Source organism: Aphis gossypii, chromosome 1 (genome assembly GCF_020184175.1).
Source record: "Aphis gossypii isolate Hap1 chromosome 1, ASM2018417v2, whole genome shotgun sequence".
NCBI classification, from domain to species: domain Eukaryota; kingdom Metazoa; phylum Arthropoda; class Insecta; order Hemiptera; family Aphididae; genus Aphis; species Aphis gossypii.
The window spans coordinates 37,776,633-37,802,773 of NC_065530.1; the positions used below are offsets into that span (position 1 = coordinate 37,776,633).

Below are 26,141 nucleotides of genomic sequence, written 5' to 3' on the forward strand. Positions count from 1 at the left end.
TTTTTATAAAATATTATAATTTAAAATGCATTTTCTTAGTGTTAATTCTAAAGATCAAATCAGATTCCTCAACGTCGTCGAAAAACAATGTTTAAATCCTAATGACGAAAAAGGTCCGGTGGAAGTTGAATTTTATTTAATAAACAGTAATGGCGATTACAACACGTTAATGAACGAAGAGTTTATTAGCTTGCTAGACAATCATCGATTTGATTACAAATCAAATGTATGTAATACGTATAATTTATCTAAAATGAAAATTTATTGAATTTTGTTTGTTTCTATTTTTATTGGAATACTAAAATGTTAAAATATTCTGTTGTTTTTAATAATAATTGAATATACTTATGTACTAATATTTACAGGTAATAGGAGCCAAGTTTATGAGACGAGCTCTTGAAATTGATATTGATAAGGATGATACTCAAAATCCAAGAGTGAAAGCTGCCATATATTTATCATGTGTAGCTGGTGTTTGCACCATCCTTGTATTGATTTTAGTGAGTACAGATTTGATACATATTATACCTATTTGAAGTTTAGTTTTTACATTAGTATTAATACTTAAACGTCATTAACAATTTAGATAATTGTCCGCAAACGTCAAAAACGATTCAACTATGGCCAAAGGTGTACTCCAGTCTCATTGGACGACTATAGTATGGATAATATATCGGTGTTCAATAGCTTTAGAAGAAAAGGCGCACGGAGGGCGTCAAAGCGGTCATATGGAAATCCTGCCTTCGACGAAGCTGTAAGTATATATTTTTTTTTTTGTTAATTGTTAATTTACTTAGAATATGTTGTTTTTCTAGACTTTGAGATACTATAAAATTTCAATATCGGATTTACCTATTGTTCGAATAGGAAGTTAAAAATTATTATAGTCGAGTCGTGATAACTCGATTTTTTTTTATTTCCCTAGAAAATCTCATAACATTCAATGTACCTATTATAAGTCTGGAGTATAAAATTTTGATACATAACTCAGTCGAAATATTTTATATTTTTAAATTTGGGTATTTTTGTAAACATGTTACATTTTATCTACTTAACTGTATAATAAAGATAATAAATGAATAGATAAAAACTGATTATTATATGATTCCGAAAATTATGAGCCTCAGAGAACTTTAAGATTACGATATACGGTGAACCAAGCAATGTTGTCATTGAAAATCGTTTTGGCAATTTATTGAATCTGTCTAAGGCGTGAATACGTCTTCTATATTTGAAGTCTTAAGCAAATTAAAATATTTTACCATTTAACAGCCAAAAACCAAAAATTAATAACAAAATATTTTTCTATTATAACTACCTATATGGAATATATGTACTTTTAATACCATTGTATGTTTTTGAGGGTTATATAACATGTATAATTTTTATCCCCTTTCAACTTCGAGCTATATGAACTTGACTATTTCAAGTATAAAAAAATTCGTAGCTAGGTAATTGTATTTTTTTAATACAATATTATAATATTAAATATTTATATACTATACGTCATACCTAATTGGCTAATAATATTATTTGTGGCATTTACTCTAATTTCACTATCAATTATATTGGTAAATTATTAGTCGATACTCATTTACACATTTGTGACGGTATAAAATTCTTGTTTATGATACCGTTTAAAATAAATAAATCCATAGTCCGTATAATCATAGTTTATTTAGAAATTTAATACTATGTATAAAATCCAAATTATATTTACATTTAAATATTTTATCATATAATGATAAAGGTTGTTTAAATTTATTTATACGTGACTTAGGTTAATCGAAATATTTTCAAGATTATGATTTTTGTAATTCATTACTCATCTTTATTCATTCTATGTTTTTGAATAATAATTGTAGGTTATGTAAGATTTCATATTTTATTTATACGTTTGAAACTTATTAAACATAAATAATAAAGTATTGTATGATAAAAAAATTAAGATATTTATATTTTTTTTTACTTATACTTAGATATTATTTTTATTTTTTTATTAAATAATAAAACCAATTATACGTGCTATAAATGCATTAAAAACAAACTTAATTATAAATTATATATTTCTGTATTCAAAATGTATTTCGTTTATATATTATGTTAAATCAACAATATCATAATTAAGTGTTATATACTTTCATTTGCCATAAAATCGATTCTTTCCCATTTACTTAATAGGATTAAAGTTTTAGAAATGTTTATTTTTTCAAGAGACAGATAATTGGCTTTGTTTATGGACTATGTAAAAAAATTAATGCATTTTAATAAACATAAAAACAAGAGTGTATGATAGCTAATTAGTTACGTAAATAATAAAAGTAATTAAATTTGTTAAAGTCTAGTATCTACTGAAAATAGTTAGATACTATATATAGGCTTTTTATTACTTTATTTGTTTAATTTTAGTATTAATGTAGGTATTACTAGTCGATAAAAAATAAGTTATATTTTTACGTATGAAGAATATAATTATTAAATCGTTATAGTTTTTACATAATTTACCGTAAGTTTGAAATTCAAAACTATATGTTCGTGTTAAATATATCAAAATTCAACATTGGTAATGTGACCAAATAAATCTTTAACAAGAATACAATGGTACAAAGTACATACGATAATATCGTTCATAGTTAATTTTCTCGAAAAAAACTTACCCACGAATGATAATAATATTATAATCGGTACACGTAAATAGTTATCATTTTTGTGACAATACGACGATAGGTGATGTTTGTTTTCCATCAATCAAATTATACACCTTATGTAAACATATAAATATTACAATAATAATACAAATTTTATTTATTTATAAACTTTGAAATAAAAAATTGTCATCCGAATACATGCATGCCCAAAAGGTTCGCCTGCTGATCCACTTATCATCACGTCGTCGTTCTATTAATCCATAGGAAATAATTGAGACATACGTCGTACGTGCACGAGAACTAATGAAACCAATTACACTATATGGTGATGCGCCGTTGAAAATGGTTTTCTCTCCCACTTATTGTAGATGTTATCCTATACATACAATATTACATTCAACATACAAATTATTTTATCGCTTCCCGTATGATTTGTTCCTTGACATGTTTGTTTCTCGGAGTGCTAGTCAAAAAGAAAGGTCGCCTATTGATAAAACGTTCGTCAATGTGTTATAAATATTATAAATAATAATTGTCGTGATCATGAAAATAATATTATAATAACATTTTTGGTTTGGATTTAATAGTTTAGTTTAACGTTTGTTACGCCCGGATTAACATATAGAGTACACGAAACACCGTTAAATAGTAATTTTGAATTCTCCTAAAAATATTATTTTATGTATAAAATATGTGCTATTGGTGTTGTTTCCGTCAAAAGTACGGTCGGACTGTACCGGCGAGAAGAGATAGCCGAGCCAGTAGGTCAAGTAGACGAGATAGTAGACGATGGAGTATTTTTACGATTTTTATGAAAGATGTACTTGTTCAAGTTTGATTTAACGTTTTGATTTTGATAAACTTATTTATTAAATTTTAGTCGGCTTGTTCACACGTATTGAACTTTGCTGGGCTCGTGAGCTTCTCGGAAGACCGACCGGCGATTGACGAGGAGTTTTCCAACATACCAGTGATCACAGTGAAACCAGACGAGTTACCGCCGGGTGCTGAAACGAAGAATCGTTACGCAAATGTCATACCAATGCCAGAAACGAGAGTTCTGTTGAATCCACGGGGTTCTGGATTAAATTCGGATTACATTAATGCCAATTATGTCAAGGTATGATAAAAGTTGTACTTATATTATGGCTGCAGTGGACGTATTTGAAATACACTCTAAACATTGATCACTGTTTTAGGGTTATAAGGGTGCCGAAAAGTTTTACATCGCTTGTCAAGCTCCAATGCAGTCTACCGTGCCCGACTTCTGGCAAATGATTTGGGACCAAAATACTAGAGTCATCATTATGGTCACAAGCTTGACTGAGAAAGGAGTGGTAAGTTTAATCGTTTAGTCTGTCTAGCCGAGTTCAAATAAAAAGTGAATTACTATAGTAAAATTACTATATTTATTTGAATTATTTGTTAAGTTAATAATATCCATTGTATTCGTAATAATATACTAAATATATTATATAGTCTAACTTATATTATAAATTATATTGTAATATAAGCACACATTTTAGCATATTTTATAAAATATATATGAAAACTTATATATAAGGTATAAAGAAAAATGTATGTACCTAATTATATAGTTAGCCACATATTAAATTCTGGTCACACACATTTTGTAGAATCTTATTTATATTGATGTGTATTATTTACAATTTCAATTGAAATAATAAAATAATTAACGTATTTCTAATGATAAGACAAAACAAAACTAATTGATGTCTTATCTACTATTTATCAAAGTTTTATTATAAAAATAATGATTTTTGGTAAATCGTTTCATATTTCTTGTGACGTGATTTATCGTACATGTTTAAAAGTAAAAATGTGTATTATAAACAAATGCTTTAATAAATTATAATTCTTTGTTATGATAAGAGTCTGATGTTATTAACTCAACTATCAATAAGAATATTTAGCTAAATATACAGCTACAATCATTAATACAATTTAAATATTTCTCGAACACATTTTAATTGTTTTGTTCTTATGTATAAAAATGTATAGTTAACGCTTGATTATTTATGTAAGACATTAAATATAAAATAATACTGTATACATTTCTAAAGAAAAAAAAATAGTTCATTATATTATGCAATATTATAAGTTTTTGTATCCATTCGACTAGAACGATCAGGTTTTTTATCATCTAAGCAATTTTATCGATAAAATTAAAAAAAAACTACATCTGCGATTATAACCATACAATTAAAATGTTTCGATTTATATTATTATGATATACTATCTAAAAAATAATTTAAGTAGTTAGAATGGTATGGATGTTAATTGAGTCATAGAAATTCCATTCAAAATCGCACATCAGACAAGTTGTTTTGAAATACTTGTGAATTTACGATTATTAATTCTTACAGACTGTCACTAAACATCAAAATTAAACAAATTCTGTATGAAAAATAATATATTATACTAATCATTATATTTATGTTTTTAATGCTTATAATGACATTCAATTAATAGTTATATTTTTAGTTTAATTGGATTAAAAAAAAACTACTTGATTACTAAAAATCACTAGGTATGATAAAATGTTTAACTACTAAAGAAATAGTTAGAAAAGCAACAGGGTTTGTTATAATAATAAATAATTAGTTATGTTAGTTATGCAACGTTTTCATTTGTCTTAGCAACACATTTTTTTTATGTTTTGAAAAGATATATATTTTTTAAATTTTATCTGTGCACTGTGATTATTCAACAATATAAAGTAGATACAAGTATCTTTCTAGTTAACAGTTGCACTGTTTTAATGTAATAAATGCTGTAATTATATTATATTTTATACAATATTATGCAATAAAATAAGTATTGTGTTAATTTGAGTATAGTAAATCAAACTATAGAAAGCAAATAATTTGACATATGTGATATCACGGTTATTTGGAAGGACATTTAATGCTGTAACAAAATGCCAATATTTAATTAATGTTTTCTTGATTTTTTTTTTATATTCAAAGTTACAATATTTAAATATTATAATATAATATTTATATCAATCTTTGTTATTATATCTATAAACACTTTGACTAACATCTTGATGATTGTATTAATTTATACTTACAAAAATGATTGGTATTTATATAGTTAACTTTTACATTATACTTATATATTAGCTAATTAGTAATTTTAACTATATATTATTATAGCTATATGTCAAATATCTTTAAAGTATTTAAGGCCAATATAATTGTGACGAATGGATAGGTAGTTTAAATTTAATGGAAATGGTTTCAAAAGTATGTTTATTTATTAATTTTTTTTTTGGTGTATTTTCATAACATACTTTATTGTTCATAATTCATTAATTATTCTGTTTATGCCCTTATTTATACTTATTTGTTGATTGTATTATGTAAATACGGAGCGTTTTATTGTCGATTTTTTCCAGTTGACATCGAATGTAAATTTATGATGTACCCTCATTTATATACAAAACCATGTCGAAATAAATTAATCAATACTATAGCTTATACAAAATAGTATAATAGTGATAGATAAAAAGTTTAACTACTAATGATCGTTAATAATAAAAAAATATAACAATTTTATTTTATACAATTTGCTTTTCAACTGTTTTCGTTGTATATTATTATGTTTTAATAATATAGATTTGCTTTTTGTTTATGTAGGAAAGATGTGCGGACTATTTACCACCTTCCGAAGTCTTGGACTGTCACCGGTTGTTTGGTGATTATCAAATAACATTGAAAAAACGAGAAGTAAAAGAGAAGTTTATAATATCCAGTCTACAGTTAAAGGTACTTATCTAAGTCATAAATATATAAGTCTATAATAGTCATAGTTCATGTTAATCGAATATCGAAACTTCACAGAGTATGGGTTGGATATAGTGAAAGGAAAGGCTAAGACTTTTAAATGATTTTCAGACATAGGTATTATGCTTTTTCTCTTATTAGTTATCAGTTATTATCTATATAGCGACGAACCATGCTTAATAATATGCATAGTACTCTATTAAATAACTGTACATAATATGTGCAATTATAGTTTATATATATATATATATAAATATTATGCACATCATAACTTTTTAAAACTGCGAGTATTTTTATCTTTTTATTATAATACAGGCCCATATTTTTTTATTTTATTTTATTCTGATATCTTATATCTATATTATGTATAAGTTCTGATTAAGGTTTTTGAGGTGCCTAAAAAAAGTTTTTAGAGTACAAATATGAAATAAAAATAAATGTCTATAATTGTATTTTTATTTTCATAAAACATTAAATATATTATATAATTCAATGAAGCTTTCGTTATAACAAATTTTTGTATCATATATCGTCTATAAATTTATTGACTGTAAAATAAAATACTATTGCCGGGTCACATGACAAATCACTAAACATTTAACGAATCGATAGTGAACTAATGGTCGCTTAAACATGATTTAGTGGCCCCCGATAGGTCCATTAAATTTTATCGAACCATAAGATTAATCAGTTGTTCATACAGCGCGACATACAAGTAATAAAATGAAATCTTAAGGTACAAATTAAGGAGTTATCAATATCTAGCTTGAAAATAAATTTTAGAGTTAAATTTTTTTTCTTAAAATTAATATTTCTTTAGATTTTTAATATTTTATTTTATGCTCAATATTTAATAAGTAATAATTTATTATAACACCTATTACTATAAATTTTTGTTATAAAATTAGAGGCACCTAAAAAAAATCTCAAGGTCTTAAGCCCCCCCCCCCTCCTCAATTCGGGCTTGCATGAGTTTTACTCAGATTATATAATAAATAATATTATAATTACGAACGTAGATGCAGAATATTTTAATATAATAATACTATGTAGTTGCTGACGAGCTAGTACCTATCCGATACCTAAAAAATGTCGACACTTCACGATATATATTTTATACGTTGGATATGACAAGTGTAATTTTAATTTAATTTTTTCTTTTTCTCGTTCATCGGCCAGAACCTGGAGACGAACCTTTGGCGCGACGTGACGCACCTGTGGTACGGAGGTTGGCCCGTGCAGGGCGTGCCGTCTGACCCGGCCACGATGTTGGCGTTCGTCATGGAGGCCAGGTCGCACATGAAGACCAACAGTGGGCCCCACGTGGTGCACTGCAGCCCCGGCACCGGCCGGACAGGTACGGTTATCGCTTGCGATTTGGCCATCAGAGATTTTGAACTGACGCGGACCGTCGACGTCCCGAAAACGGTGTACGCGGTCCGGCGATGCAGAGCCGGTGCGGTGCAGACCAGAGATCAGTACGCTCTCATATATAAGGTATATGATAATGTCAATACAAATAATAACTCTGTACGTTTATGACGCAGTGCCCCGCTCCGGGTTCTCATAACCCAACCGCCTAACGTGTCCCTTGAACGACGATACAATAATATTGTACTTTAACAAAAACAAACGTATAAAACGTATATATAACTACAGCCGTCAGGTTATCTCACAGTATTTGTGGGTACTCGTATAGTTATGCAAATGGACTAAGAGGCGTTTTAGATTTTTAACAAGTGTGAAAACGATAGTTAAATTTATTTTTTATTTTGATATGGAAAAAAACAATAAATTGTAAGCCGTGATACCTATGTGTTTGCGTTTGTGAGTGCTACGATAATATCAACGACCGGATTTCGGTTTTCGGACGTCCTGTCAGTCGTCGGCGGTACACGTAGTGACGCACCCAAAAAATATTTTAAATTCCGCTTACGATTTTTCTTCAGTATTGGTATTTGTATGTCGAAAGACATTTCGGCTAATGGATGTATTTTAATTTCAGTATTACGTAAACGATTTTACCGTTATTTAGTTAACGCACTTTTTTAACATCGGTTTATGAATGGAGCATTAGTGTTCTACAATATTCGTATAGTTTCTTTTAAAAGACCTAGAATCGTTTTTATACTTTTTCATATTCTTGATTTTTAAATGTAATTTTTTAATTTATACAGATAGCTCATCCCACCTGCATTGTCCCGCACAGAGGTGAATGAGCCGAGACCAGTTACTTGAATACCCAATTTTGTTTTTGCAAGTCATAATATTATTTTCTTTTCAATAATATTATATTGCGACAGAAACGTTTACGATATCATTTATAATAAGTGTTTACTCACTATTGATTCAATCACAGTTATAAGGAACATCAACACTCAATACATAATACTATACTTCAAAAATTATTTTTGTACAATTGTACGTCATAATAAAATATAATATTAGATATATATATATATTATAACTTCATATCTTTCAATATAGATACGTGTTATATGTCAGTATAGCGTGTACATTTACACTTAAAAAATGATACGAACGGCATTGATAGATGATTTCCATGAGTCCTGATTGATTATTTCTTAATTGAAAAATATTGAATATTTTTTACAAACATTTAAATTTTGAACTTTGACAAAATTCATAAAAATATTTGTTTTTATGCTAAAGATTTTAAAATTTTGTAAAATGAGTATAATATGCACTATGCATGCTAGTTGAATCACCTTGTATACTTGTTTGCTTTACATATAATCTAATTGAATATATTAATGATTTCAGGTGGTGAATCTGTATGCAAGTAAACTCTCAGGAGGTGTATTGGATTCGTTTTAATGACATCGTACACATCTTTTATTTTTATATATATACATTATATTGTTAGTTATGACATAAGTAATTGATAATTTTATTATATCTTTTATTACTATTTGTTAATATTATTATAGGATGGTGACTCTCTTTTGTACTATATGAAATTTAGAAGTTCGCATGTAGGTTCCGAACAAAATTATAATATAAGTCAGGACGATCAATAATCTCCGAGTTCAATCAGCGTTTCTGTGATAAGCAAATTATAATTCATGATTATTCGTGCTAAACGATTTATCATCGATGTATATTTAAGATCTTTTGAAAAATACTGTTAAATAATTAATAATTAAAGTCCTCTATCTTTTTATTTTTATAACTATTACATTATAAAAACTAATTATGTAAATTGACAATTTTGTTTTTAATACAATTCATTTTTAATTGGATTCTTAGAAAATTTTCTCGATGAAATCTTTAAATGGATTGTATATAAGAATCTTCAACATTAGATATTTTTTTTTTTTTTTGTACAACCCGATGGTTTATTTCCTACATTTAAACCATACATCGCGATAGTAGATTATGTGGATTTATTGTTGTTACAACCGTTGAAAAAGTATTTCAAGATAATATAATATTTATAATAATATGTGTACTAAGTTTGTTTACTATTCGTGTAAAACAATAATGAAAGTTCCTCTTTACGTATTTACTTTCGCATTGTCGGTATTAATACAGATAACTATTACCTATTGTATATACATATATAATATATACATAATATATTAATAAGTTAAATACGCGCTTAATTATTATATACATACGTAATATTATATATATATTTTTTATTATACTTAAATATATTATTTATATGTTTAAAAAAAAACTTGTTCTTACGGCGTAGTTTGTTTTGTAAATAACTTAGTGACATAACATAATATAATGACAAATGTGCGACGGTCTCATCGGGGACCAGCAGTTTCAAATGTTTTCTTTGGTCTGAGAACAGTGCTGTGCATTGGTGAGTCGCCAGAGACTGACTAAAAGTATTTCCGGTTCAACAATCACCAATTATTGCGTATACGGTATACCTTAGTTTTTATTTCCGTTTTGTACTGACAGGACTGCAGCTGTCGATACTTTTACCGTCAGTATATATTTTTTTTAATAACGATTCGTCCATGTGTAGCCAACGTTTAGCTATAGTACTATGTGGTAGATATTAAATATTTCTCTAACTTTCTCCACTATCTCTCTATTTCTATCTATGTTTTATACCTTTATGCACCTACAAGTAATGTGTTAAAAAGAAACATTTTATAAACGGAAGACGTGTTAGTCACTTATTGCACGTAATGTTTACAATAATAATGATAACAGTCAGTTAATTGTTGTTTTTTCCATCACGAGCTTACTGTGTTCAGACACCGTAAGAGCGATTCGTTACATTCATTGTTCAAACATTGTAATAAATGATTTTTTAAATTCTTAAAAAATAAAAATAAAAACTATTCTTCCACTGCAGTGCCCACATATTGTATTATATATAATACGATTGTTTACTCTATAATATATATATATATATTATAACTACCTACGTGGTATACGTGTGTATACAGACGTAGGGACATTATTATAATATAATAATATAATTTAGGTATGTTAATTGTTTTTATTACAATATTGTATACGAATATATGTGATGAGAAGTTTAGAAAAAAAAATGTTTTATTAAAACCAATAAAATAACTAAAAAAATAAAACAAAACCGTAAAATATGAGTTATGACATTTTGTTTATAATTTTTGTTTTCTCCTGCTCAACTGTAATGTCAAAACAATAAAACTATTTTGGAATAATGATAATGATAATAATAATAGCCGACAATGGCCGTTACAGGAATAAGAAGCGCACGCGCTGAAGGCTCTTTAATTATCATAAAAACGCGTTCTTTTACTGATGCCGAATCGCATGAAATTTGTGTTGTCCATTCCAGTGTCTGTATTCTTCCGGCGATTCATTAACACAGTCAATAGCTCGGCAGCAGTCGGCTTCCACACCGGTTCAACTGCAATGATACATATATACGATTAAAATATTATGCTACTACGCAGGGGCGTACTCAGCTTTTCCCAATGTTGGGGGATGAGGGGATGAACTGCATTTTGTTTTGTTGATAGTCATAGGTACAAAATGTATAAATACATAAAAAAAATGTTCATGGGGGGGAATATGACTACCTCATCCCCCTCGTGAGTACGCCTCTGCTAACACAATTTTGTTGAAAAATAATATTTTTTTTTATCTCATTGCAATAACAGTATCTATGTAGCCTATGTGATTTCCAGTACAAATTACAAATTAGAAATATTTCAATATTGAAACTTTTATTTTTAATTTTTTGTTGAATACCTTAATATTTTTCATTTTCGAAGTCATTTTTTCTGTTTTATTGTATTAATTATAATTATTAAAGCTTTCATATGCTCATTTATAATTATTTTTCATTTTATGTAGAGTATTTTTTTTAAAGCATAATTTGTGAAAACCTATTTAAATAAATTAAATATACAAATCAAATATTTTTATATAATTTAGTAAAGAAATAAAAGTATTCAATATATCAATAATGATGTATAGATTTTTTCTTGTTATTATAATTGTTTGATTTTACCTTTAGGAGCAGTAAAGGTATTTTGATTTTAAAATTTGTGTATGGTTTCTGATAGAAAATTGGATTATAGAGTTAATTTAATGTATAATTGTGTATAATAATGAATGAATTTATCATAGAATGATCTACTATAGACTATAATATGAAAATGTTATTCAACTGTATTTTATTATATACAACAGTTCAGTATGGCCGAATATATATTTGATTCATACTATAATTATTTCAATATTATGCTTGATTTTAATAGGTATTTTTCAGTTTTATGGTTGTGACTTGAAATGATTGCTATAATCACACACATTTTTATATAGGTACAAAACATATATGATATTATAAATTATGTACGACTATTTATTTAAATCCGATTGGATCGTGTCGACATAAAAATACCCATAAATCGCTTATGTCCAATTCGTATTGTATAATTTTTAATATAACTAATAATTACAATTTTTACTTTTGTTAAAATATTATATTCATTTGATTTACACAAAAATATTTTATTATTTATTACTTAGAATGATATTATTTTCCGATTTTTAATTAACAAATATCATATTATGTGTCGGTAACGATTCGATTATTCTAACAAGGACTCAAAATACGTAGAAAAACACTTTTGAGTGGTTAATTTTGAATAATAAACAAAGCGAATACAAAACATAAATAAATGATTGGGCTTATAGTGTATTAACACTACTATATTCTGTGATAATTATATGTTATTAATTATTATAAACGATATAATTCGAATTGAATAACCTGAATGGTTTTTAAAATTAATATCATAATCCGGGTATCGACGAACACACAAAATGAATAATAATATATTATCATGATACTCCGGACATATTTTGATTGTTAGGTAGGTATACTAGGTATGCAGTATACACACTACGTGTGGGATTTTCTATTATTGTATAATAATGTTATGTATAAAAAAAAAAACTCTTATTTTTTTATTGTTATTGGTCGGCCAACGTTATGTCGTACACTTCCGTCATATAAAATTAACATTACTCGTCACATGTTTAATGTACAATATGTGTTTAGGAGAAGGAAACAAAACTGTTTGTTTGATGTAGGGCTGTGAATATATGCACGCACGTCATATCAACGGTAACGAATCTCGTGCGGTCTCGAGAGACCTTCCCGAGTAAAGTGCAAAAAGTAGTGTCATTATAGAATAAGGATTACAACACGAGGAGAGTGAACGATTGAGTGTTTTTCATTTTTGTTGAGAATTTCTTTTTTATATTTTCGTTTTAATCTGTGTACAATTATTATATTGCAATAAGTGCGAGTGATGAATTCTATTAAGTAATTCAAAAACTTCAACGAAGAAACAATAAATTATCCATTGATTGAAGTGTATGGCGGTGGCCATTGAGTGATTGATTTTTGACGTGAAAAAAAACACCGAAACCTTAGAAGCTTATGATAATTGTTTTAATTTTTGTTGATTTCAATAAAACATATAACCTAGACCACGTCTTGTTTAAAAGTATAGATCGCCGCCGCCGCACCGTGTGATATTGTGACATCACGCGGCTATATCTCTTATTGGGCTCTAGCGCAGTAACGAAACAATGTATAGAAATTTACATGCGTAAGTCACCGTTAGTTATATAAATTAATTATCTATTGATAAAGTTAAAATACCCAAAATTAGTTTTTTGTTTCATGGTAATTCAATGATCACGATTCACGATACCATTCGACCATTTGTGTTACGTTACGTTTAAAACAGACCATCATATAGATACTAAATAGAAATGGTTCTATTAATACTGAAGAATTTTGATGGTTGGACATATTATTAAAGTATACCAAAGCGTTTGTTAAAAATGTCGTAAATATTTTTAAGAAACCGTCAATCATTGATCATTATAGAGATGGTAGAATATTTGAATATTTTATCTATCTGAATAGGAATGTTTGAATTTTGTTTATGTTTGAGGGCTTGACTCAATTCAGTTAAATGCCAATCTTAATAGTATAAAATTATTTTACTGTTAAGACTATTTCTATGAATAACACATAATATTAGTATAATAGATTCATAGCAATATTATACAATGTTTTCTTCGAATAAAATCCATACATTTTTAAAATTGAATTAGGTATTTGAAAGTGCATAGTTTGTGTCAAACCAACATTTTTTAAAAATTTTAGATCGTTCTACCTGTTCATTAGCTACCTCTTGTTATAATATAGTCTAAGAATTATGAATGTTATTGAGAGTTGAGACGTTAACAATTCAGACAGCTTTTAAACACAATATCATATTTGTATATAGGTCACGATATCGCTGAAGTACTGGCTGCCGCTCAGCAATTATTGAAGTTTCAATGGAGAGCAGTGTCAATCATTGTCAAGTTGGATCACCAACATGGTACTAACCACTTCAAATCATCAAAAAAAAAAAAAAAAAATTAAGGAGGTAATTCGCAAGATTTTGCAAGTATACAGTTTTGGTATAGGCTGCAACTATAATAATAGGGCATACTTAATTTACCTAACTCGCCCAAGTTGTTTTACAAATCGTAAAAATCAATATCAAACAATAATAATTACCATACATATATATGTATTAATGTAATGAAATTCTATAGCGGATATTCGAGGAGTGAGAACTCGAGCATACATTATTTACAAAACCATATTTTCCATATTTTAATAGTTTACTATATCAGTAGGCTGCAATATTAACTAAAATTATTTTTACATAGACAAGGCTACAAGAGTTATAGATATACTCCAACATACTGCATATTATGTACCTACAATTACCAGCTAACTTCCTGGTGGCTTGTACATAAAAGTTATGGTAAATTTATAGTAAATATCTGTTTTTCATTTAATCACACGCAAATAACTGTTTTAATGATTTTTTTCAACAGGTGTTTTTATTCCAATAGGTTATTAAAAATAAGATGTTTTTAAATTTTCTTCTAGCCATAATATAGGTCACATTTCATACTCTACCGAACCACAACAACTGTCAGTGTCACACTCGCGAGTTAGTAAAATTGATTTAAAAAAATGCGCTGTATGAAATAAAAATAACTATTAAATCTAATTAGGTCTGGTTTGGCACAGAAAATATGAAAACTATGATATAATTGTAGCGTCCGCAGGAAGAAATGGCGTGGTTTGTTGGTTGCCTAAGCTATGCGAGATTTGTCTTCACTATTGTTTGTGAACGATAATTTTTGGGATGCGTCGGTTATTTGAAATCGACGTTTATTTTGCCATACCTTAATTATTTTGTAAGTTTGTGGAGATGAATGAAATTAAAAGCACCTATATAATTATGGGAAGGACGTGAGAAAACCTAACGGACGTGTATCTATGAATTCAGCTTTAGTATCAGAAAAGATAACTCCACACTCGTATATGATGATGTATACATACATACAATAATACAGTAAATAAGCGTCCAGCAGAATTTATTGTATGTTGTTAGCCTTAATATTGGTGTAAATTTATCTATAATCAAAATTGAAGGTAAGAATATTATATAGGCATCACATAGGCTTTATTAATATTATAATTTCAAAATGAGTTATGAGCGTTTTAAAATTGTAATATTTTGCATAGCCATCATAATTCACTTTAAAATGTTGGTATCAATAAAAGCTTCCGAGATGACCTAGATAATATTTTGCCTTTAAAAAATTTAAAAACCTTAGAAATGTTTCAAACGTTGGTGTTCATATTCTAATACGTTTACCTACCGCTATCGAATTTCGTTATATACATATATAATATACACTATACCCATGTATAAAAGCTATAAGGTTGTTCTATATATAGATATATTCTTATACATGGTTTTCTCAGGATCCGTATCCTGAATCGTGTGATTCTCGTTTTCCCAATAGCTAAGTTTTTTTTAAATTGTCATGTGTGTGATTCAATTGTAATAAATATTCAGCTGTGAAAATCGAACAAACTAATTCCATTTACCTAACCGTTAAAGTTTATTATAATAATATGTGGGTTGTATATGTGGTAATGTACAGCGAAAAGATTTATAATTACCTCCGAACCAACGACATACATGTACCATTCAATTTCTAATAAACGTCAATCCGAAGGTACGTTACACATATTATTCACTGGCAGTTAGCTATGGGCATACATCTTAAGGTACTTTGTATTACAGAAGGAAACAGAAAACCATCACACTTACTCTTCCCTAGTACCTAATATAGCAATCGGATTTTAAGAAAAAACTACGAATGATATAAAAATTGTGTCCTGGTTTTTTTTATTCCAATATAGGTACTAATAGCATCCCGATTATTTGGTTAGGAATACCATGGTATTATCATCAAGGTATCGAAAAGTATTTTGAAATTTATGAAATAAATTACGTTTTAAAAAATGATATGATATAGTGTTGGATATTTGAAAAAAATATTTTTTGATGTATACAATGAATATATTGAATTGGTTAATATATGAATGAATATTTTTAACCTATCTTTAGTAATATATATATAATTATTAATAATAATAATATTATTAAATATTTCTATTAATTGTCCTAAGTCTGTATTAGACGTATAGGTAAGTAATGTATATGCATCGGACGCAATTCGATTGCTGCGGTTTTTTTCAATAAATTTACCGTACAAACATTAGCAGCTCCTTCCATAGACGTATCAGAGGGCTCAATTGGGACTATTAGGGATTGTAGGTACCTACATATTGTATAAGTAGAAACATGTACTTATACCGCAGGGACCAATAAGACATAATACTATTATATTATAAAACTAAATAAGATTATTGCTTATATCATCATTACATCGGTTTGCATCGTCGTTTACGTAGTTCCTATTGGCGATCATGGCGTATGGCAACACTACACCGGCCGTTTGACTGGCCCTCAATCTGGCCACCGGGTGATAAGGTACGGAATATCTCTTGCTGTTCAGTTGAAACGTCAGATAATTTGGAGTGTCAGCGTAGATCCTCTCGTCCAAACGACTGTCTTCCCAAGGCGCTGGCACCGCCGATAAACCTTCAGCGTTATCATCTGTAACAAACACAAGAGCACCCTGTCGTCAACAGTAATTTATAAGAAATTTTTACGGTAAAAGTTGTAATTGAAATAAGTCATTATATATATTTCGATTAAATAATTAAAAGTTCGTAATTAAGTAATTTGATAATAAGTAGTTGAGTGATGGTTAATTCTAATCCGTATTTTAGATCACTAATAGACCTATAACGAATCAAACGTTTAAGGAAATAATTAAAAATTCACTTATACTCTATAATAGGTAGTAACATTATACTATTTATTTGGAAGACAATTTCCAGTTAGATAAGTTCAATAGAGATGTTGAAAGCTATAAATTCTAGGGCTTTTACACGTTTCCAATATATCAAAGAAATTTTTATTTTATGTAATCTTGTTAGTCGTTATCGTTATTTCATTATGTAAGCTAAGTGCACAGCTAAATGTCAGTAAACCAACTTTGTAAAATGCAGTATAATATACAAGAGAATAATATGGTTGTCATGATTATCAATCATATTGCTATTGTCAAAAACGTATTACTTTTATTAGTTTAACTTATTTATAATTTTATCTTCATAATTAGCATTTCACTATTGTTAAACATCATTATTATATTTTATTAGCATAAAAATCATTTATGAGATTTAATATTTTATTTATGCTTAAACCTATATAAATATTTTACTTAAGTTAACACAATTGACGACTTTGATATTTGCGTATGATTAATAGTTAATAGATAATCATATTTCTTAGAACTAACTTAGAAAGAAATGTACAAGTTTATTAACGCGAGTTTTTAATCAAAATCAGTTAGCTATATAAATATTTGGCATTTTATGAATAAGGTATACTTTGAATAAGCCAAAACTTATATTGCATAAATCAAGTTTCTGTCAGAACTGTTGTCTTTTTCAAATTTTAATCTATTAACTGAGAGATAATATATTAATATATTATTACCTATTATAAAAATTAGAACTACTAACATATTTTAATACTTTAAAAAAGTACAATATATTTCTATACATTTTCTAAATTAAATTATCAAATAGATATAGCTAAGTATCTAACTTAATAAATTATTATAATATACCTAATATATTTTACTAATTTAAGTTTCAGCGTGGTATATGATTTATAATAATTATAGCTGTTAGTTTTTGTATTTATTGTTTAGTTGATACAATCTGAGATTTTTAATACTAATGCAAAATTAATATCATATTAAAATGACAGGCAAACGAATGAAACTAAGTGATGTTACATTTGCTTAATAAATCGACTGTAGGTACTTATTTAGTACTTATTTAGTATGTGATATCGGTTAAAATGTATAATTTTAGTTTATATAAATATTTAAGTACTTATGAGTGAAAGCTTTTATGAAATAAATCCGGAGATGATTTTCTTTATACTTTTTTCTTTATCTTTAAGCTTTTCAGTGTTTAATAGTTGTATCGAGTGTCTCACGAGACGTATAGGTTCCTACGTTTTATACTACAGTACAGAGTAGTGACAATAATACTGTAGGTAGGAGAACTTAACGGTCTCTTACACTTCGAGCCACTTTCATTGAACTGAGTTTATGTTTTATACTAATATGCGTTTTAATATTGATGCGATTATTACCATTATTTATGCGGAATAAAAGAACATATTTCTGTGATAAATTTAAACGCGTTACTTGTTTAAACTTTCAGAATTTTTCTGCACGTGTAGGTACCTATATCCTATACTACCTACTTACTTATATTATTATATTATGAATTTAAACAATTGACGTTTTTTTAACGCTTGACGACATATTTTAACCACTTTTAATATAGAAAATTGTTTGTCAGCATACAAATATACCTAGTAAATTCACAGAATTTATTATTTAAAATTTACTTATAGCACTTACAAGGTCATTGAAAAATATATGGTTTTATAATTTAAAATAAATCATTATATACGTCAACACTATTATAAAATATAGACAATTGTTGTAATACATTTCAGTACATAAATAATAATAATAAACTGGATAGTATTTACAGCTATAATACTCGGGATCTTACTCAGACGAAATAATTAAGAAACTATTAATGAATATTTTGATTGTAATATTTATACGTAGGTAGGTATTGAAGCTGTTTTAGATTTTCCAACGATGAGTAGTTGAATAATTGATGTTTAACGTGCTTTGAACTTTTGGATTGTGTTTTATTGAATTTTCTTTGCCGTTAAAATAGTTATAAGATAGTTTATATGAGTATTTATAAATAGGTAAAATAAATAAATTAAAACAGATTCAATAAAATATGGTGTAATAAGAACTTACCAATACGACAATAAGACAGTATATAAAATTTACTAATTTATCGAATTAATTTAATTCGATTTTAACTTTAATTTAAATTTGAAAAAAAAATATTCATAATAAACTTGTTAGATATTCACTAATTTTACTTAATATAATTAATTTAATTTATCAACAGAATATGAGTCGATTGATATATAATAATATTTTGAAACAGAGATATATTATGTTATAATATCATATTATTATATAGAGTATTATCAATTTTACCAACTAATTTTTTTCATTGTGAAATTTAATTTATTTTGATTAAGTATAAAATATAATACATCAACCTTTTCTTTCTTTAAATATTGCAAACTATTAAATCGACAGTTGTGATTATAGTTTATCTTCCCAGCACTGCAATAAAATAATTATAACTATCTAATAATACAAATAATAATTATATTAAATTGCATTAATTTTTAAAAAATATAGTGGGATTTCAGTAGTTTTGGAGAAAAAATGAGAATTACTGTGTATGTTTCGTACTGTATTATTCTATACATACTCGTGAGTCATGTACTCGTGTGTATAGGATTAAGTAGTCATAATCTTTTGTTTGATTTTAGTATTGTATAATAAAGGGTGACAATAAGCTCCGAGGATTTTCAGTATTTCAAATAAATGACAGAGTGGAAATTTCAAGTCCAAGTCCGATTGCTGTATGTATAGTTGCGTATGCGTTTGTACTTAATTGCGCGTTAATAATCGAATGTGGGTATCTGCGATTATAAAGCCGAACAAAGAACCACGCGTTTTAAAATATTTTGATTATATTATTATAAATAATTATAAATAATATAAGCAGCAATTATTGAGATGCGAATTTCGGTCGAGTTAACATGTTTCCCCGAGTAACGTAAAAATGGTCGACTACCCGACGTTTAGGTATGCGTTAAATGCAAATTTGCTTAAAAATTAAACATCAGAGCTATCGCTGCAGTGAATAGGTAAATATTATACGATAATTACAATAATATATATATAGACATATATTTTGCACGTTTTGATTTGGTTTTAATAGCGAAATGACGAAATTAACCATAATATACTAATCTACATTTAAACGTGGTGAAAAAAACAGGATTTTTACTTTTTACTCACAATCGTAATTAAAAAATGTTTAAATTGTGCATAAAAGTTAAAATTATTTTACCTTTAAATGACAATACAATCAGTTTTTTTCATTCTCTTTCCAGATAGCCTCAGTTAATGATTTTATTATATAAGGAAAATCATATAATATTGTTATTATTTAATATTTACCTGCATATCATTATATTTTGTCAATAGAATTTTTTTGTATCCACTCATTGTCCATCTTTATATAATATTATACAGTTTGTCGACATGTTTCTTTATTTTTCAATAGAACGAAAAATAATATTGGGTACATTAATAGTCTGATCGATAGATGAGAATGTTGTTTTGTAAAATTTTTCATATTTATGTCGGAAATCATAAAAAATCACTTTATATTTAATACATTATTTTATTAATCAATTATATTTTAGCAGTTTATTTATAAATTAATCAATTTTTCATTTAATCCGGCATTAATATTTTAGATGTGAAACAAAAGTTATCTAAGTTATTTTAATATGCTCATATGAACTTTCAATATATTCTAAATAGTAACTATGTTTTTAAAGTACTTAGCTATAATAGATAAACCGAAAATTTCAAAAATTTGAAATTAAATGATTGTATTATTACTATTATTAAATAATTAAGAACAGAGCATAGTAACTTGATAAAATCATCCTGTTTTTTATAATGTACCTAGTTTTCATTTAAAAAATATTTATAAATTTAATTCGAACCAAAGTATAAAGTCAAAAGTCAAAACATCATATTTGAAGTCAACTTAACAGGTGTAATATTTATAATAGATACTTATATAATTACTTATGTTATTATAACACGAATACGTGATGTTTGAAATATTGAAAATGTATTACCTATACATGAAATGTCTATGTTCTGAATACATTAATAACTGTTAGTGTGAGAAAGCTAAATCTCATTGAATTCTAAAATATGCCACCCTAATTAATTAACTAGTAGAAACTGTTAAAGTTTTTATGCTTGACTTAAGTAGGTCCAATTATGATTTTTTCATATGATTTGTATTTAATAAATTTTTACCAGATTACATAGAAAACATATTTAACCTTTAGGTTTTAAAAAAAATTTCTATTCATGTTAATTTAAAGGTTTCTGAAGTTAAAAATAAAAAATACATTTGTCTAGATAACTAAGATAAATAAATATATTTAAAACAGTAATCGGCAATCGGGAAATCCATAAGCTATAATACTATCTTCCACTTCTTGGTTTGAAATTACAAACGATATAATTTCACAACTTTGTGTTAGATATATATATATATAAAACTATATATACAATATACTTTTTTGTATAAAAAAAATAAACATTCTTAGAAATTAATTATGCATTCAATTATAATATATTTTGAAAACTCACAATTGATCGTTCTAAAATTTAAAATCTAAATAAATTATGTACCTCAATCTGAAGCCATTTAAATGAATATTTTCGTATCGGAATAAGTATGATGATTATTTCAGTGTTAAATAAAATGTTCTTACAATATATGATTGTGAAATTTTCTAAACGAATACCTAGATAATTTAGATAATGTTATAGCGCCCGGTGTGAAGTAAAAATATCAAAATAAAGGGAATACGTGAATAACCGGACAAACAACATTATATTACTATAGTATATATTATGATAATATCATATTTGATTTTGAAAATCGTATGTTTTGTCGTTAAGTGGCATTGAAAGAACAACCATTATACAGTCGATGACACTTTATATTATAATGTTATTGTTCATGAAAAAATAATTTTTACTAAAGGGATATTTTAAGCTTTAAAATGTATTTTATTGGAAAAGTTCACTCCTCTTTATATAAATAAAAAAAAACTATATATAACAACTTATAACGATTTATGTATTATTATATAATCTATTTATATGCCAACTTTTGATATATCGACGTGGATATTTTCAAAAGTATCTAACATTTGATCGTGAGTGAGTGTAATATTATAAATTTATAATGTAAATGTACTTAATGACTTGATTGTGTTACACTTGTCAAATCATTGAGAATTGTATTCAAACTTTTATTTAATTAAATATTCATAATAATATATTGTACATAGGTACGTTAAGTAGATATTCTTCAAGATAGTAAAACCCTTTAGGTTTTCAATTTTAAGGGTGATGTTTTGTAAAAAATTTGGATCTATTTGATATTTTGGGAATTAATTATTCCTAACTTGAAATAGTTATTTATTTTATTTTTTATACACATGATATTATTTTCTAAATAGTTTAACTTTTTAAGTTATTTATACCTTATAAACATTTAAATTTTTTTTTTTTGTATACGCTTATGTCAAAAATATCAATTAGTAAAAAAACTTAAAAATGTAATACAAGATATTTCATAAAATGTTTTTATAGCCATTTAAAAAATATTAAAGAAATACAAAGTGATAAATTTTTTGATAAAATCACTAAAATTGCTAATAATTTTGTAGTAAAAATGTATAAAATATTCAAATTGTATAACTAAAGATTCCGAGTTTAATGCAAGATATATCATAAGTAGTTAATATTGTAACTAGAAAATATATAATATAAGCATAGTTTTTTTTTTAGACATTTTAAGTTAAAATTTGGATGAAGTTATAGATACGAGTATTCAAAGAATGGTTTTTAAAAATAGTAGGTATTTTTTTATTAATTCAATATATCTACCATATCCACCTTAATCAAGATGTGAATTATAATTTAACAGTATATTATTTTATACATCTGACATTACTTATCGTTGTATAAGTAACTACACCTCCTTGACAAATATTAGTACCTAGATAATTATTATTATTTCAATCTATCATTTAGGTTCAATAAATGGGTTAATTTATGGCAATTGAAAAATACCTATAAATCATTAATCGTGATAATATGTGTTGGATTCTGTATAAGGCACGTTTGATATGTATAAATAATGTAATTATTCATCTTTTACTTAGATTATTAGTTAAATTTATTTTAAACAAGAACAAAATATCATCACATACCTATATAATTTGATATAAAATGATTAATATCTATTGAAATTAGTCAATGTTTGCTTAAGTTCAGTTTACATTGATATTATAGAATTAATTTTAACTATATAGAAAATGTCGAATACAGTTAATTGGTTTGGTAACAGCGTTTGATTATTAAAAGGATGCCACAAACACACGTATGATGTCTCCGTCTTACAAACGCACAACATATTACGTTTGCTTTTAGTAGAACCAATGCTGTATTTTTATTTTTAATATAAATTGATCTACTTATTATCAAATTTAAAGGTAACAATACTATAAATTATCTCTCAGTGTCTTACGATATTTTGATGTTTAAACAAGTTATGAGTATGTATAATACAAAAATATAAAAATACTTATAACTTGCTTAAAAATTACAAATAAAAAAAAAAATATATCTAACCTAATTCTACAAGTAGGTAATGAAGTAAATCACATTAAAAATAATACGAAAATATATATTATACACGAAATGTCTGATTATCATTTAGAAACATAATAAATTCATAAATTTTAAAATTTTAAAATATGTTAAAACTCACTAGGTATTTTAAAGTAGCTAATAACGAAGTAGTACGATTATTATATTATGAATAGAGTTTGTTATTTGTGATAGTATAATAATTTATAAATTATGCAGCTACTGGCTATAATACCATATTTATAATAACGTGTGAATTACTTTTGATGTCTGATACATTAATTTTATTATTATAATTAGCCAACGGTTTCGGGTAACTAATTGATTGCTATATTGATATAGCATGGATATTTATTTGTATACTAATATATATCATGGTACATATTATTATGTATTAATATATGCATGATACGTTATACATCACTAAATAAAACTATTCATTAATAATTAATTAATATAGTTTCATTTACATATTTTTAATTAATTAAAAATATTTTATGTGAAATAATTTGAACGCGTGTATTTATGATGTTAATTATAATATACCTATTCTAAAATAATAGCATTCAAATAATCATAAAATATTTGTTCAATACTACTGAAATTAAAAATTTTTATTGAAAAGTAAGTGATAGTATTAAAAAGTATCGTAACTGATAACATTTCATATACGATTAACAAAATATATTCATTGCGCTAATAATAATTTAAGTCAGTGCTTTTATATAATTTTTTAGGATAGTTTTTGAATCTTATTTTAAATTTGTGTAAATATTATAATATTATGCAGTATCATTTAAAACACTCATAACTGAATACGCAAATAAATTATTATTTTTATATCGCAATAAATAGAATATTATAAAATCCAACTGTTAAATGACTCGTAAACGATCGATTTTTACTCGGTTGAAAATAACAAAATGAAAACGTAGAAAAAATGTACTTATCATTGGTTTTGGGAGGGGGGAATAATAATACTATAACATAGCTACTCCTATAAAGTTAGGTACACTAAACGTTCAAAGCATAATTTGCTATTATAATATTTTAAGGTGCGCTTAATAGATTTCACAAATGTTTAAAAAAAAAAAAAAAATTTAATGATATCGCAACGTGCTGTTTTCGTATTTCGACTTATTCGTCGACGACAGAACGACACGGAAACGATTCGTATACTAAATCTACTTATTAGGTATTTTATGACGGATACGATAAATGGGTAATCCATCATCCGGCGCACGCGGTCATTTTAAAAGCTAAATATTTTAATAACAGTCTTACCGGTGATGCCGGCGGCGGTGGACGCGGCGACAAAGCCGAAAACTAAGCCGGCGACCAACGTCAAGTGTACCATCATTGTGTTATTGTCGCGCGGCGTCTGTCGGTGATGCGGTCCGCGCGAAATGACGACGTCGGTGCTTATGTAACGATATGTGTAACGACGACGACGACGAATATATTGCGATAATCTATAATATAACAATATTATAATATTGTTTGTTGACTTAATAATATTATTTATTATATATTATTATCATAATGGTCCTGTGCGTATACCTATGTGTGCAATGTGGCGATATTACGGCGTACAGTTATACGATATATTATATATCTATTAAAAATACTGTTATACGTCCGTATCGCCTATATTTATACGGCGATCTGTGCTGTTATTCGGCGCGTCAGGTAGGGTCGGACCGGTCGCTATAGTGTCGTCGCGATGAGTGCCGATGCGGCTCGTTCGCAGACTCGCTATATAATAATATTATATTATAATAGTGTCGGTGGTCCGTCTGCGGGTTCGGCCTATCCGGTGCGGTGTGTGTACGTGGTGTGTCCGCCGGCGAAAAACGCGCTCGTGCTCGCGGCGCTTGGTGAGAGAGCGCGCGTGCGGTATACGCGCGCGTGTCGGCCGCGTTCGGCGCTCGAGACGCTGATGACCAACGGCGGCGGCGACGGCGGCGTCTGTGGGCGCAGAAGGGCGGGAAAAACGTTACAGGGGTTGTGGGGGGGTTGTGTGGCGGACGTGTACGACGCGCGTAGGCAGGAGACGAGCAGGTAGCGAAGACGCTGTGACGAAACGGAACGATAACGGCGCTTTTCCGAGGCCGCCGGAAAACGTACCTAGTGGCGGTTTATACAACACACGACGGGGGTAGCCGAGCCGATAGCGACGCGCGAAAGCGGTGTAATTGGTCGCGCGCGTCGTAGGCGGACGGTGAAACTTTGACGCGCG

General features: G+C 27.3%; 2 protein-coding genes across 2 annotated transcripts in view; one reads left to right on the forward strand and one right to left on the reverse strand.

Annotated features, from left to right (window-relative positions):
• Positions 1 to 9,680, forward strand: part of LOC114120209 (mucin-5AC-like) — a 34,424-nt gene extending 24,744 nt beyond the window's left edge. Inside the window, exons 5-12 of the mRNA XM_050197134.1 lie at positions 40 to 226; positions 366 to 500; positions 587 to 754; positions 3,529 to 3,768; positions 3,848 to 3,985; positions 6,311 to 6,439; positions 7,637 to 7,954; positions 9,242 to 9,680. Of these exons, the coding sequence (XP_050053091.1) occupies positions 40 to 226; positions 366 to 500; positions 587 to 754; positions 3,529 to 3,768; positions 3,848 to 3,985; positions 6,311 to 6,439; positions 7,637 to 7,954; positions 9,242 to 9,295 (1,369 nt within the window). The 3' untranslated portion in view covers positions 9,296 to 9,680. The remainder of the gene's footprint in view (positions 1 to 39; positions 227 to 365; positions 501 to 586; positions 755 to 3,528; positions 3,769 to 3,847; positions 3,986 to 6,310; positions 6,440 to 7,636; positions 7,955 to 9,241) is intronic.
• A 1,370-nt stretch (positions 9,681 to 11,050) lies between these two features.
• On the reverse strand, positions 11,051 to 26,005 carry LOC126548975 (uncharacterized). Its single transcript, XM_050197138.1, has 4 exons — positions 25,463 to 26,005; positions 25,187 to 25,374; positions 16,771 to 17,001; positions 11,051 to 11,342 (listed from the first exon to the last, which is right to left on the reverse strand). Exons 2-4 carry the CDS (start codon positions 25,260 to 25,262, stop codon positions 11,203 to 11,205), a joined length of 447 nt encoding a protein of 148 aa, XP_050053095.1. The 5' UTR covers positions 25,263 to 25,374; positions 25,463 to 26,005; the 3' UTR covers positions 11,051 to 11,202.
• Positions 26,006 to 26,141: the final 136 nt, after the last annotated feature.